General features: G+C 38.6%; 1 protein-coding gene across 1 annotated transcript in view; it reads left to right on the top strand.

The window, feature by feature from the left end:
• The window catches only part of COL19A1 (collagen type XIX alpha 1 chain), a 341,781-nt gene that overhangs the window by 271,693 nt on the left and 54,307 nt on the right, over positions 1-15,781 (top strand). Inside the window, exons 21-32 of the mRNA XM_037844663.1 lie at positions 119-181; positions 4,524-4,559; positions 9,304-9,339; positions 9,435-9,488; positions 10,145-10,198; positions 11,570-11,623; positions 12,294-12,383; positions 13,085-13,129; positions 13,238-13,315; positions 14,941-14,976; positions 15,083-15,136; positions 15,223-15,276. Coding sequence (XP_037700591.1) covers positions 119-181; positions 4,524-4,559; positions 9,304-9,339; positions 9,435-9,488; positions 10,145-10,198; positions 11,570-11,623; positions 12,294-12,383; positions 13,085-13,129; positions 13,238-13,315; positions 14,941-14,976; positions 15,083-15,136; positions 15,223-15,276 — 654 coding nt within the window. The remainder of the gene's footprint in view (positions 1-118; positions 182-4,523; positions 4,560-9,303; positions 9,340-9,434; positions 9,489-10,144; positions 10,199-11,569; positions 11,624-12,293; positions 12,384-13,084; positions 13,130-13,237; positions 13,316-14,940; positions 14,977-15,082; positions 15,137-15,222; positions 15,277-15,781) is intronic.

Below are 15,781 nucleotides of genomic sequence, written 5' to 3'. Positions count from 1 at the left end.
CTTGGTCGCTAATAGATAAATTCCACAGTTAGAAGGAGTGCAGTCTCTCTGAATCCGACAGCTACAATGGTACTCACCTGACCTCATGCAACATTTCTCTTCCACTTTTCCTTGAAAGGGTGAAAATGGACAACCAGGATTTCCAGGATCTGTTGGACCTAAAGGACAAAAAGGAGAACCTGTAAGTGTTTGGTTTTGAGGCCAGAAGGAAGAATAAAAAAAAAAAAAAAAAAAAAAAAACCTGAATTAAAAATATCAAATCAGCCCCATTTCCATGTACCTTGGTCACCCCTGCCAAGGCCAACAACAATAGATCAAATATTTGAGCAATTGCTGTATGCCAGGCACTAAGTCCTTTACATGTATTAACCCTAGAGATTGGTTAGCATCTCTATTTCTCAGATGAGGAAACTGAGGAACAGAGAGGTTGAGTAACTTCTCCAAGGTTGCACAGCTAGTAAGTATTAGTGCCACAAACTATACCTAGATTAGGCTGGTTCTAGAGCCCAGAGTTGTAAATTACTAAGCTGTCTTGTTATAATTAAGCAATGTGGCTAAAATGAATATTTAAATCAATATATCAAAAGAACTGGGATTAATTTATTCAAAAAATTAGAAATGCTTATCCGCTCAAACAACAGCTCTCAATATACTTTCTGAAGTTATTTTTCTTTTTTGGTTTCTGTATGATCAAAGTGGCTTCCCACTTTGTGGGCTTCCCACTTTGTGGCCAATATCCTTCAAACTTTAGTTCTTTTGGCGAGAATAATTAAAAGTCTACATTCATCTTTACATGGGACCACCTAAAATGAATACATGAATCCTAGTTACAAAATTGATTTTTTTTAATGTTATTAAAACAAAAAAACAATGGGCTTCAAGATTCAGGCTTAACAAATGTTTCATTTTTGTAACACATTTTATCCAAATCACTTTTACTCCTTTCTTTGCCAGAGTAAACAAGGGATAATGGGTTTTGTGAGAGAAAGAGAGAAGAGGTCACTAAAATGCCTGCATGACAAACAGGAACAATATTAAAAGTATTTCATGTTACAATGTCAAATTTTCCCTATGCTTCAGCTTTATAAATCAGGCATATTTTCCAAGGAACTTTTCAGGCAGCATTAGAATCAGTGCTGTTATCTGTGTACCCCAAATTCTCCTACCTTCAGGGACCATGCTTTCCTTTAGAACCCAGTGTAAGCCTCTCTACATAACTGCAGGAAGTGACCGTCGTTATTCCCAATACTCCCAACTGAGTATTTCCGTGTTTGTCTGGGAAACCTTATATTTCCCACAAAGCCATCCTGGTAGCTGCTGCCCCCTCTACTTAGCAACTCATACCTGACGCACCACACTTACAGTTATCTCACTCAACTGCTCCTCTACGTCTTCACTGTCTCTCCAGCTCTGTCTGTGTGTGTATGTTTTATTTTTATTTTTGTTTATTATCTCTCTCTCTTTTTTTCTTTCTCCAATCTTGAACATGGACAGCCACCTTCTCTTAATTCCACATGACATATAGCAGACTCAGAAGTAAGATTTGCTGAAAGTCTACTGGAAAAGCAGGAAATTTTAAAGTAGAAAAGAAAATCTTTCAGTGGGTTAAAGCAGTGCTTCTCAAACTCAAATGTGCACTTGAATTACCTGGGGATTCTGTTAAAATGCTGATTCTGATTCAGTAGGTCTGGAATGGGGCTGGGATTCTGCATTTCTTACAAGCTCCCAGATAATGCTCGTGCTTCTGGTCCCTGGATCACACTTTGGGTAGCAGGGTTGGAGGATTTCAGAGCTCCTAGGGGTGGTAGGCCTTTCTCTCCCCGGGGGATTTTCCTGGCTTTCTCTTCTACCACCCACCTGCCCTTTGGGACTGCCTCAAGCCCTGACTGCCTTACCCAGGACAAACAAGCTTCTTTTCCATTTAACTCTAGTCCCTGTCAGTTTCCCCCTAATCCTTTCATTATCTCACCTTCCCCATATATCTATCTGCTTTCTGTCCCCACCTCACATACAAAAAAACACAAATTTTACATTATTATACAAAGCAGTTTAGCCCTTTGTGGTCTCAGCCTTTCTATTCCAGAACAGGATCTGCACTTAACTGAATAACCAAAAGGCCCTAATAGAAGGGTAGTCTTCATCCAGAATTGTATTCTGAACTACCCACACTAAACAACTTCAAAACTGCTGTTTGTCCCCCACTACTGGACATTTAGAAAATGGCTAGATATGCAAGATGTGCAACAAATCAGGCCTAAAATATACTGAAGAGAACACCTACTTGAATCCTATGATTTTAAAAATTAGGAAAGGGGGCTTTAAAATGTTAAATGACTTGTCCAGTGTGTAGCCATTGCAACTAGAACTAAATATCAGGTCTCTAGTCTTCAGTCACTGTGGCTTTGGAGCTTGAAAGTAGCTTTAAATAAGCAATGATAATAAGCAATGTGATGTAAGCAGAAATAATCAGTGATATGCGCAATATGACCCATTGCTCTTATCTAATTCACTAACATCATGTCCTGTTTTAAAAATCAAATAGACTTTTTATAATTGAGAAGCAAGAATATAAAACATGGCCCTGATCTAGAGTATAGAAATTAACCACCAATAATAAGAAATTGAATCATGTTAGATAGCTATGGAGTAAAGTATTAGTAAGAGGAGACTAGGTTATGCTAAATAACAAATTAACCCTAAAATTTCCATGCTTAGCACAAGAAAAGTTTATTTCTTGCTCATGCTACGTGCCTAAGCATGCTTTGGTGGGCAGAGTTGGGTGTGCTCTGCTCCGTGCAGTTAACCAGCTACAGGCTGATTTCCAGCACACAGCTACACCATCTGGCATATGCAGCCTCCTCAGTCACCACTGCGGGAGAAGCGGAACTGGAAAATTGTGAATGGGTTTCTCGCTGCCTCAGCCCGCAAGTACCATGTCACTTCTGCTTATGTTTCATTGCCAGAACTAGCTGCATGAGTCCATATAGTTACACAGGGGCTTAGAAACATGGGAGAGAAGAATGTGAGCACCACAGTCCCTAATACATAGGACAGGAGGTAAAAAAAAATACAGAGGATCATTCAGGGACCACTCATCTCCTATTGGTGATTTGTTCAAGAGAACGGCGGCCCACAGGATTATCTCCAAGAGCAGTAACATCTACTATAATGGTTGACAAACTTTCGCTTGACTTTAATATGCAAAAGAAAAAATTTTTGAACTTATAATTTCCATTTTATTGTCAATTCTCCCAGTTCAAATGATAAATCCAACATTCTTGAACAAGCAAAGCCTAAGACCTGAAGTCAAGAGGCCTAAGTTTAAATCCTGACCTACCACTTAACTGGCTGTATAACCTACGGGAATATACTTAACTTCTCTGTACCACAGTTTCCTCATCTGTAAGTGGAAATATTCATAGTACTTACCTCATTGACTCATGAGGATTAGAGAGTAGAAGAGTGCTGATATGTTGTAAGAATTCAATAAATCGTGAGCTATTATTGCTACCTACATGACTTTACATTCTCTAATTTAATAAACTTTTATTGGGCACCAACTATGAACCAGGTATGTGTGAGACACCAGAGTTTCTATAATAGTCAAAATCAGTTATATTCCTACGCTCACAGAGTTTACAGTCAAGATAATGGAACAAAAAGTAAGATGAGTATTATAGAAGAAATAGAGGGAGTTATGACAACTCAGAGCTACTCATTTTCCCTGAGTTTGTTGTCTGTTTCCTCATCTTTGAAATGGGGCAATAGTATCTTTCTCACAGCATTGTGCAAGGATTAAGTGAAATCATGTACATGTAACTTCCAGAAGAGAGACTGAAAGTTCCTTTCTGTGTGTGTGTGTGTGTGTGTGTGTGTGTGTGTGTAAGTCTGGGTTGTGGTTAATAACAACACACAGGGAGTGGGGAAAGTGTCGGTTCACAAGAGGTATCCTCAAAGCATCTGTCTCCCCCAGGACCTTCTCCCCTCAACCCGAGAAGAACCTTATCAGTTCCACAGGCTTGTACTGTTATTCACCTGGTAATTAAACCCTTCAAGTCATTTTCACTAAAATAAAAAAAAAAAAAAATTGTAACGTATTTCCAAAGTAATGATTTTGTATGTTTAAACAAACAATAACCAACTGAAAGAATTCAAGTTAGTGTCCCATTGACTACTCAGTGTGCTGCTGTGTATGTCGTCATCTTCTAATTGAAACGTACTACAGAAGTTTTGGCCTTGGGCAACATTTCAATTTGTCGGTAATTCAGGATTTTCTAAACAGTATTAGAATGATTGATCCATTGTCCATTTAAGAATATGAAAGAGTTTTTAAATTAATTCTTATATGTTCCATATGTTCCATTTAAGCCACACAGGCAGACTAAGTGACAGTCTTCTTCATTTTAGAGGCTTGTTTGCAATGGAGGTCTGAGTTTGTCTGCAGAATTTATCCACATCCAGTTTGGCAGAGTTTATTTTTAAAAGTGTTAATAATTGACTCTGTTTTCTACCCATTTTCCTAGGGGGAACCTTTTACAAAAGGTGAAAAGGGAGATAGAGTAAGTAAATGTCTTATTACTGTCGTGGGTTTTCTGTTTCATTGATTTCTTTCTCTTTGATTTCTGGTATGTTTGCTTTTGATTCTAATGGATTGATAAAATAAGCTCTCTGAGGACTTTACTTTTTCCTCTGTGAATTTGGATTCTCATTTTGATTAATGTGAAATTTTAAAACTTAAGCTTTGTCGTGATGATGCTTTAACATTTTCTTGTGGTAGTGTGTATTTTCTTCAATCCATTACTATTAGTGATTGGATATGAAGACTTCTCAAAATTAAGTAAACTATGTCTCTGTTACTATATTTAATAAATTAGTTTCTCGTTTTTTACAAAGTTTGACGACAATAGTTACTTTTCCACATTTAAAAAAGTTACAGAGGTCACATAGGGTGTCTAAAATTAAAATTAAAATTAAAATACAAAATACATTTTTTTCAAAAAATCTATTAATGGCACAAATTGGATTTATTAAATGTATATTTTATAAAAGTTTTTTTATTAACAATAAATTTTATTTTGAAATAAGTTCAATCTTACAGGAACAGTTGTAAAAACAGTACAAACCCCCTACATAGAATTCCATCATACCCCGATCCCCCTCCCCCGATACCCTGATCCATCACCTTTAAGATCCTGTCACACCACTGTCTCTTGCTTTCCCTCCCTCTCTCCCTCCCTCCCTCCCTCCCTAACACCCATCATCTATTGCTCTATCTTCTGAACATCTGAGAGCAAGCTGCACATATCTTTGAACAAACAATATAATTCACATATATCTTTCCCATGAACAAGAACATTATTTCATGCAATCTCATTAAACGCAGCTAAGGAGTTCAAGAAATTCAGCATTGATACAAAGCTTACAATCTATATTTCCCTTTTTTTTTTTTTTTTCTTGTGTCCCATCTGTGTCCCTTTGAGCCTCCTCTCCTCCGACCTCAGATCCCTTCCAGGATCATCCTTGGCATTTAATTGTCATCTATTTAGACTGTCTTATGTATTTTTTTTCAATTGTGGAAAGATATATATGGCCTAAATCTTCCTATTCCACCCCTCCCTAGCATTCCCTTAGTGGGATTAATCACATTTAGAATGTTGCAATGCTATCACCTTCCGACCATCCATTTCTAGAAGTTTCCCTTCACCCCAAACCAAAATCCCTACTCTCATTTCTTAACTCCCCATTGCCCCTTCCCCCACTTCTTGGAACCCCTACTCTACTTTTCATCTCTTTGGTCATATTCTTTGATACTTTCTTTGTGTTTACCATGGGGCTTAAATTTAACCTCTTAAATCTATAACAATCTTGTTTTTCTTTGAAATCAACTTAACTTCAATAGGACATGTAAACTGTGTTCCTATACTCCTCCATTCCCCCACCTTTATGTAGTTCTTGTCAAGAATTACATATTTTACATTGAGTCCAAAACCACCAATTTTTCATTTTAGTTTATGCATTTTAGATCCTGTAGGAAGTAAATAGTAGAGTTATAAATCAACAATACAATAGTAATGGTCTTTATATTTACCATGTGATCTTTACTGGAAATCTTTATTTCTTCATGTGGTTTCAGTCCATTGTTTAGTGTCCCTTCCTTTCAGCCTACTTAGGACTGATCTACTGGTGATGAAGTTCCTCAGCTTTTGATTGTCTGGGAATGTTTTCATCTCCCCCTCATTTTTATATTTCAGGTGTCTGTGAATTCTCCAAGTCTCTGATGGTTATTGACTTCTATTTGTATTCCATTGTTGTCAGAGAATGTGCTTTGAACAAATTCATTTTTTTATTTTTTATTTTATTGAGGTTTGTTTTTATGTCCCCGCATACAGTCCATTCTGGAGAAAGATCCGTGATCACTAGTGAAGAACATGTGTCCCAGTGACCTGGGATGTAATATTCTATATATGTCTGTTAAAAGTCTCTAAATCTCTCTTTCATTTCTTTGTTTCTCTGTCGGTAGGGCTCGCTTTAGTATCTGAAGTAGTGCAGGTCTTTTATTAGCAAACTCTCTCAGCATTTGTCTGTCTGTGAAAAATTAAAGCTCTCCCTCAAATTTGAAGGAGGGTTTTGCTGGATAAAGTATTCTTGGTTGGAAATTTTTCTCTCTCAGAATTTTAAATATGTCATGCCACTGTCTTCTCGCCTCCGTGGTGGCTGCTGAGTAGTAATTACTTAGTCTTATGTTGTTTCCTTTGTATATGGTGAATTGCTTTTCTCTTGCTGCTTTCAGAACTTGCTCCTTCTCTTCAGTATTTGAGAGTCTGATTAGAATATGTCTCGGAGTGGGTTTATTTGGATTTATTCTATTTGGAGTTTGCTGGGCATTTATGCTTTGTGTATTTATATTGTGTAGAAGGTTGGGGAAGTTTTCCCCAACAATTTCTTTGAATCCTCTTTCTAGACCTTTACCCTTCTCTTCCCCTTCTAGGACACCAATGAGTCTTAAATTTGGACGTTTTGTTTTATCTATCATATCCCTGAGATCCATTTCTATTTTTTCTATTTTTTTCCCCATTCTTTCTTTTGTTGTTTCATTTTCTGTTCTGTGGTCCTCAAGGAGGCTGAGTTGTTGTTCAACTTCCTCTAATCTTGTATTATGAATATCCAGAGTCTTTTTAATTTGGCCTACAGTTTCTTTAATTTCCATAAGATCTTCTATTTTTTTATTTATTCTTGCAATATCTTCTTTATGCTCTTCTAGGGTCTTTTTATGTCTTTTATATTGTGTGCCATGCTCTTCTTCAAGTCTTATATCCCATGCCATGCTCTCTTTGCCTGTCTGTAGTTCTTTGATTAATTCTGCCAGGAACTGTGTGTCTTCAGATCTTTTGATTTGAGTGTTTGGGTTTGGGTTCTCCATGTCGTCTGGTTTTATCATATGCTTTAAGATTTTCTGTTGTTTTTGGCCTCTTGGCATTTGCTTTACTTGATCTTTAATTTGTTAGAATTGCAGCTTGGTGACATACACTTTCTCTAACTAACCAGCAGATGGCGTCCATGAGTCACTTATTCCCCTCAAGTCAGTTCTCCCCAACTTTGTGGTATGTGGGGATCTGATTCTTTTGGGGTCCAATTGGTGCACTTAATTTGGGTGTGTTGTCGGTGCAGTCTGCCCTCAATGAGGGGCGTGTGCCTGAGTGGTTAGGGAGGAAGGGCAGGTTTAACAATCAAACCTCCCAGGTGTTCCTGGAGATTTAAGGCTGTTCTCTGCCACTGACACAAAAGTCCTTGGTATCGGCGTAGGTTCCCTGGGATTTCCGAGCAGATCCCCCTTCCCTGCTGTGCTTTTCCAGGACCTCTGTTGAGGGGGGGAGGGCCCTGCCACGTCACAAGTGAGCGCCGGCCTCCAGGGAAGCCCTGGGCCACCGGGCTGTGTAGGGGCGTTCCCAGCCCACTTCAAAGGTGGTTGAATGGGATGCGTTAACTTCCCCCCTTTCCGCACAGCTCCACTCTCCCAGCTCTGGGACAATCAGCCATGGGTGTATTCAAGGCCACTGTCCACAGCCAATATTGTGTCGTGTGAGTGGTGCTGCGGGAAAGACTCCCTGTCAGGCTGGGTTTCTTGTCTCAGCTCTGTGCTGTGTGTTCAGCCGAGCAGGAGTAGCCCCGCCCACTGGGGTGACAGCTGTGAGGCTGGGTTTCTCAGCTGGGCTCTGTGCTGTGTGTTCAGCCCTGGGCAGGAGTAGCCCCACCTGCTGGGGTGACAGCTGTGAGGCTGGGTTTCTCGGCTGGGCTCTGTGCTGTGTGTTCGGCCCCCGGCAGGAGTAGCCCCGCCCACTGGGGAGACGGCTGCAAGTTGTGCGTCTCCCCTTTGTTTCCCTGGACCCAAGACAATCAGCAGTGGGAGTGGGAAGGGGTATCCTCCACCTCAGACACCGAGGTGTTAGTCCAGACTGCTCCCGTCTTATCTGCAGCTGTTCCCGGGCTTCTTTTATTTTTTTAAAAACTCCAACCCACCGTTTCCCCCCAACGCAGCACCGTTTCCCCCCAACGCAGCATGGCCGAGGGATTCAGCCTACTCACTCACTCGTTTCAGAATGCAGACTCCTGGTTTCACCAAACGCACATTCCCTGTGGCTTTAGCAGAACTTGTCCAGCTGGTGCTACTTTGGAAGTGGTGTTCTGGGTCCTTTCCGGTTTTTTATCTAGTGTTTTCCATGGAGGTGTTTTTTTTCTCTGTCTCACCTAGTTGCCATCTTAGGTTCCTCCCTCAAAGGTTTTTTAAAGTCATGGAAATAAGAAAAGCAAACTCACTTTAGCCAATTTTGTCCTCTTTCTGTAACCTTAATTTTTTTCCTGTTTTTTTTTTTTTCCCATTAAGTACACTTACCTGAGAGTAGAATTGCCAAGACATAACAATTTAAATTCTACTCTTTTTCCACCTTATCTCAAGTTACAACTCTCTGGGATCTGAGATTTGTTGGTGGCAGATCATAACAATGTCAGCTAAGTAGAGAAGGCAGTGATTGTTAATGGAACATGATGATCATAGTGTCAAAAGTGACATTTGGAAAAAAATCATAAAGTAGAAAGAAAAATAAGGCAGCATTGTTTACTTATTAACAATGGGTATTTAAGTCATGTTTTAGAATGAAACCTCCCTGCTTGACTTCATCATGTCTTCCATAACTTCCCTCTTTATCGTATGCTAATTAGTGGAACTCCAAATGAATTAAAGTATCAGAAATACTCATCTCCATTTAAATTTAAGCATTTCCCATATGATGATTATTTTATTTGCAGGGAGAGCCAGGGATAAAAGGATCACAGGGAATAAAGGTAATTTCCTGACATTCTCCAATCACATCTCCAACCTGATGAAACTGTGAAAACTAAAGTAACAATTTCTCTTTCCTTCCCACCCATGCGTTTAGGGTGAACCTGGAGATCCTGGTCCCCCTGGTTTAATAGGAAGCCCAGGACTAAAGGTATAAATGAAATAACTGAGTTAAATTAGGAAATACTTTTGGGAGTATAGCCATTTCTATGTCAAGGCACTTTGATGTGCCACTCATTTTCTTCATAAATGTTCTCAGAGACATTATCATGTTTCCATGGCAATTTTTCTCCCATTGGCTGCATTTATTACACACATAGTAACTGTGCCTTATTGTTCACAATAGAACTTTTAAACTCTTTCACTTGATAATGTTCACAATAACATTTCTAAAAGCTTTGAGTAAACAATGAGCAACAAATCTATGACTCTGAGTTGTATTCTTAAAATGAACAGATTCGAGATTCTGTTTCTAAACCAAAATTATGCGTTTCTGAGGTCCTTGAATTCCACATATGGGATTCTGCATAAGTGCCCCAAGAAAGAGCAGCTGTTGGGAGTGTATGGGAGAGATTAAAGTGGTACACTCCCCACCAATGTGTAAGGCAAGTTATCCAGGCATTGTCTGCTGGTGAGAACAGACCCATTTAAATGAAAACATCTTGCAACTATCTTTGTGAACCCAAAGCACATTTCATTGTTAAACAGAGAGGTAGGATGGTGGAAATTCAGTCTTTCTATATATATTCAGGTATAACCTCTATGTGTTTTTTACAAAATTAAAGCACATATCACCTTCTATTTTAGGGCCAGCAAGGACCTTCAGGCCCTATGGGACCCAGAGGACCACCAGGAGATGTTGTATGTATAGTAGATACAGGTGTCTTTGTTATTTTGAAATGATATTGAGATTAAGACATCCTTTAAAGAATGTTAACATCTGTTTGAGTTATGCTACGTTTTCCAAAGACATAGGCCATCTTTACCACTAAAAATGATCACATCTAATGTCAGGGGCTATTGGAAAGGCTAGTTCCTTCATATATCCATGTGAGTGTTTCTTTTGAATTTCATTAACCTAATAAATTGATCTTAAGAACTCAGATTAACTAAATTATCATTTTGAGTATGATTATATATGGTGTGTAGATGGTAAAAGAGATTGAAAACATCAAGAGAAATAAAGAAAATCAAGAGAAAGCATCAGTATTTTCAATATGCACAGTTTTAGGTTCAACTCTCCATCCAAGAAAGACACTTCCAAAGCTGTGGTTTTGTCGGTTGTTTTCTAACAATAGTCTTAAAAAAAACCACAAGTCTTTTAGCTGAAAATATTTCTAATACAGTCCAGGAAAGATCCTTTGCATTATAATCTAGCTTTAATGGATGGACAACCTCCCTAGCCTTTTGACAACTTGGTACCCAAGACCTCACCATCAGTCCACTCTAGAGTAAAATGAGAAAAACCCTTGGCCATAACTTCCTGAAGAATGACTTTTATCAGGCCATGATTAGAGTTCCCTCTAGGCCACTTCTAGAATCTCTCCATCTTCCACCATCATAGGAGATGCCCCCTGACCTCTTGCTCTATTCTCATTGCTTCCTGACTGGGCCTCAAGGGGTCTACCAGTCAACGCACTTGGTCTGCTTGGTACTTTGAATATTCAGTTCATAGAGCAAAGCTTTTCATTGCCCCCCAAGCCACTTAATGAATCACTACCGGTATACCTGGTATAGAGAGCTTACGTAAAGAGAGAAAGTGTTGGTGGCCCAGATAGAGTCACAATACGGTCAAGAAGTGAGATTAAAAGATAGTGACTGGAGCTAAAAAGAGAAAAAAAATCAAAAGGGAAAAGCTGCTGTTGCCAAAGCATAGCAAAAAAAACAAAATAAAACAAAACCATTTTCCTAGTTACTAGATTGTCCTTCTGAATCGTGATATAAAGCTACCTACTGCCATTCCTCCACCCCTTCTTGGTGATAAAATTGTTGGGGCTATTTGTTCCATTCTCCTTTATTTAGTTTCTTTTCCATTACCTCCAAATGACTTCACCTGAAACAACAAGCCACATATTTTCACTCATGTTTTTCCCAATCCAACAGCCTGAAATCATCCCACCCCCTTATAGTTTATATGTTAAAATTCTGTTCTTCTGACAAAGACTCTTGGATAGAGATGTTATTATATTAAGAGATGTTATAATTTACTCTTTCCCTTTAATTCTTTTCTAGGGATTGCCAGGAGAACATGGTATCCCAGGAAAACAAGGCATTAAAGGAGAAAAGGTAGGTTTCCATTTTACTCATTTTATTATGTAGATAATCTGATGAAGATACAGAGGATCAGAAGGGCACTGGGAAAGTGAAAGAACAGGACAAATCTTCTGAGATTATGCAGGGGCTAGACATCCACATAAACTGTGATGAGAATGGCACCCCCTGGATTTGTGCATTGTAGCAGCCGTGGTTCTGACATAGAAACTCTGTGTGACAAAATTAACTAACTTAGAGATGAAAATACCGAAACTCAGAAACTCTGATTCAGCCTCAGCTACTGACTTTGGAATAAGCCTAAGAAATTTCTTAGAAATGGTATATTAATGTTGAATAATTATTGGGGAATAACTTAAAGAAAACATAAAAATCCTCTAAAGAACATTATGAAGAGATATGCCCTTTTTGTGTATATATTTGTATATATGCATATGTATTAGGATACTGCTAAAATTATAACAAATCTCACTACAAAACCTAAATGCATTTAAGATAACTAGAACTGTGACTGGCATGAATTAGGCACTTAGTAAATATTTGTTGGATGAGTAAATGAATGAATGAATGAGAGAGGGAATGACGTTTGACTGGCTATGATGACAAAACAGCGGGACTACTGCCTCTCTACCCCTCACCACGAACCTAATTAATGAAATAACACATCTGCCGTTGTTTTCCTTAGGGAGATCCAGGTGGGATTATAGGTCCTCCTGGGCTTCCAGGTCCAAAAGGTGAAGCTGGTCCTCCAGGGAAGAGCCTGCTGGGGGAGCCAGTAAGTACCAGCCCTTTTACTGATATTTCCCTGCAAAGGCGTTAATTGCTACTTGTGGGTTCTTAGTTTCAGATCACAAATATAGAAATAAGTTTAGGTCTGCAAATGAGAAATATTGATCTTATTCTTTAGATGAAAGATCAAACCTCTTTGAAAATTTAATGCAAGCAGTGGACTCTTTTCCAAAGAAATTGCTCACATAGCGTTTTGCATACAATTTTGCAAGATTCATAGGCCCCCTGAATCCTTAGATACACTAGTTGTAAGCCAGAAACCTTCCTAGGGCACTGTCTTGAAACAGAACTGCCTGATATTTCCTTTCCAGAGGCTCTGTAGACATGGCTATAGGCCATCATTTGCAAAAAACCTCTCTTTTTGGGCCCAGGCTCTTCCTGGGACATAGCAAGAGTATCTAAATAACTGAAGTGCCTATTTCACATAATTTTCTTTTTCATCCCATTTGAACTTCCCACATAAAGTTCATAATGATAAATAGTTCTCAATGTTAGATACATCGTTTTAAAAATAAGTCTTATATTTAAAGTAAGTCTACAAAATGCTATAGCCTATTGAAATTTATATTGTTTCCTGTTCTTGTAAAGATACAGGATTATTGAAGTAAGATGAAGAGCAATGAAACATATTTTTGAGTTATGACTTAATAAGATGTGTTTAACCTTTTCATTTATTTATTTTTTTAGGGATTAGATGGAAATCCTGGAGCACCTGGTCCACGTGGGCCAAAGGTATAAAAATATTATAGCTAATTTATAAAGAATTAATAATTAACAAAATATAGCGGAAAAATTGGTGTCCCTTGAGCTTTGCACTGACAGAAGCATCTCATTGCACAGGGTGAAAGAGGACTGCCAGGGGTCCATGGTTCTCCAGGAGGAACAGGCCCACCAGGGGTAGGAATTCCTGGCCAAACAGTAAGTGAAATAATTCAATCGCATTCTTGATACCCTGTTGATTCCAATAATGTGCAGCAAAATCCAGTGATAAATATATTAAGGTAAAAAGAATTAAAAAGTCAGGGGGAGAAACAGAAATAAACACTAGGTGAGGGTTGGGGGTAGAGAACTGATGAGCACTGAAGTTACTTCACCAAGCAAGAGAGTATTTGCTGTTTACTGACGTAGAGATGCTGATCACACATCCACTAATTTTGGATTAGAAGCAGTTAGTTAACCCTTTCTACCTCTATTCTTTATATTAAAAAGTACATATGCATGTTTGTAAGATTATAAGAATGCCTAATATTGGGTTATTATATATTCTTCTGTTGGTTTTAATTAAAATTAACACTTAAATTAATATTCTCTATTTTTTGTTCTTTTAAAGAAAAAGAGTTAGTTAATATTTAAAGTGGATGGAGTATTATAGAGGTGATGCCAAAAAGTGATGCCAATAAGAGAAAAGAGAAGGTGTTCTTGAGAATTAAGACAAGGAATGAACACTGTTTTTGCATACATCTTAGCCAAAAGTAAAAAGTCTAGAAAAGTTTCTGATACATGCCTTTGGACTAAATAATAATGAGCTAATAACAAGAGATATAGCATTTTTATTTAACATTAGAAAAAAACAGAAGATTTTGGAACAAGAGGAGTGGAAGTAAATAATTATTCTAATGACATTAGTTTGGGAAAATGACCTTATAATGAAGTTATCACGGGACTTAAAATGAGGAACAAATAGTGAATGTTTATGTTTTGTGTGAATGGTATTTGAGTTTCCAGGGCAAGTATATAAAAGGCTATTGGAGATGGAAGATTAAACACACACACACAAAAAGGAGTTTGGGACATTATTAAGGGCAGCAATGAAAGTTGAAGCAAAAAAAAATTACTTAAGGGCACAGTATAAATAGAAAGGGGGCAATAAGTCTCATTAGCAATGACAGTGATATGAGTACTTTAAAAAAATAAAAAGGGAAAGTCAGTAAGCAATTACTGAAGCCAGCTGCTGAGAAACCAGCTCTTCCCTTACGTAGGCTGTGAAGACCTCATTCATTAGTTTGTGATTAGAATAGGAATAGAGCCATGGTCACTAGGTTCACTGATGATCTCTCAGCCTTATTTTAGTTACCACAAATTCCAGCTCTCTAGAAGTGGAAAATACTAACTGATCGGTATTTCCTTTCCTATTCTTGACACTGGACACTAGTTCAGGCAGAAACAATAAAAGTTGAAAGAAGAAAGGGAGCCCCGAGCCCAGTTACCCCAATGAGCAGCCAGTATCTGAACATTTAGAAGCTGGGGGCATTGCTTGTACCTGTGTGAATGTGCCGAGACAGGTGTTGGTAATGAGAGAAACCACCCAGGATTTGAGCAAAGCCATGCTGAACTTCCCAGCAACAAGTATCTGGGTGCTTACGTACCACCCTGAAAGGCTTGGTAGAATTTGCAGAGAGTTTTCTTGTGTACCTAATAGCAAGCCCTGTTGTTCCACTAAGTCAATTACAATATTTAGTTATTTCTCCCAATTAGATAATTTATGACCATTCCTCTCTGGGCCTGAAGGCAGAATTCTGATAGTTGAATCTCATTTTACTCAGGGCTCCCAAGGACCAGCTGGAGAGCCAGGTTCTCAGGTAAGCTACTTAACTCAGTTACGTCGCACAGCAGATACAGCTTACTAGCTTGGGAGAAATTTCTGAAAGGCTGTCCTCAGATGTAACTATTTTCCCCCTATTGCAGGGTCCTCGAGGTCTCCCTGGGTTGCCAGGAACTCCAGGAACCCCGGGGAGTAATGTAAGGACCATCTTCACCTACCTCTCCTGATTTAATCTACACCTGGGCAATGTGCAGAAATTTAAACATGATGCTTCTTTTTTCAGGGAGCTCCAGGAAGGGATGGGAAGCCAGGCCTGCCAGGCCCCCCAGGTGACCCGGTATGTAGAAAGGCTGAGTCTGACTTATGTCTCTTTAATGTACCTAGAGGCCAAAGAGCCTACCAAGCAAGTTTTGCTGTTCAAACTAAGATTGCTCAGTGACTGCTTAGTGATTTTGTTTACCCACATTATTTTGTAGACCAAAAAAAATTCAAGCTAGGTCAGCGTTTCTGTGTATATGATGAATACTTATTTCCTAAGGGTATAATATAGTTCTACAAGTTTCCCCCAGGCTGAGCTTAGCATATAATGTCTCCATCCCATGGCAAATTGAGTTAAAGTATATAGCCAGAATTTCTGTTCTTTCTAATGCTAGTGACTAAATGAATTTCATTTTTCTAAATGAGAGTTTGCAGGTAAGTTACCCATAATATGGTACATTTCCATTGATTCTGTGGCTTTAAAATGCTGAAATGATTAAATTACTAAAACTGGCTTGAACAAGCTCTTTAAGATGGGCTTAGGCACTAAAAGTGTGTTCCAAAGTTTTATTTTAGTTTAAACC

This window comes from Choloepus didactylus, chromosome 7 (assembly GCF_015220235.1).
Source record: "Choloepus didactylus isolate mChoDid1 chromosome 7, mChoDid1.pri, whole genome shotgun sequence".
Lineage (NCBI taxonomy): Eukaryota > Metazoa > Chordata > Mammalia > Pilosa > Megalonychidae > Choloepus > Choloepus didactylus.
This window is presented reverse-complemented; position numbering and strand designations above follow the sequence as displayed.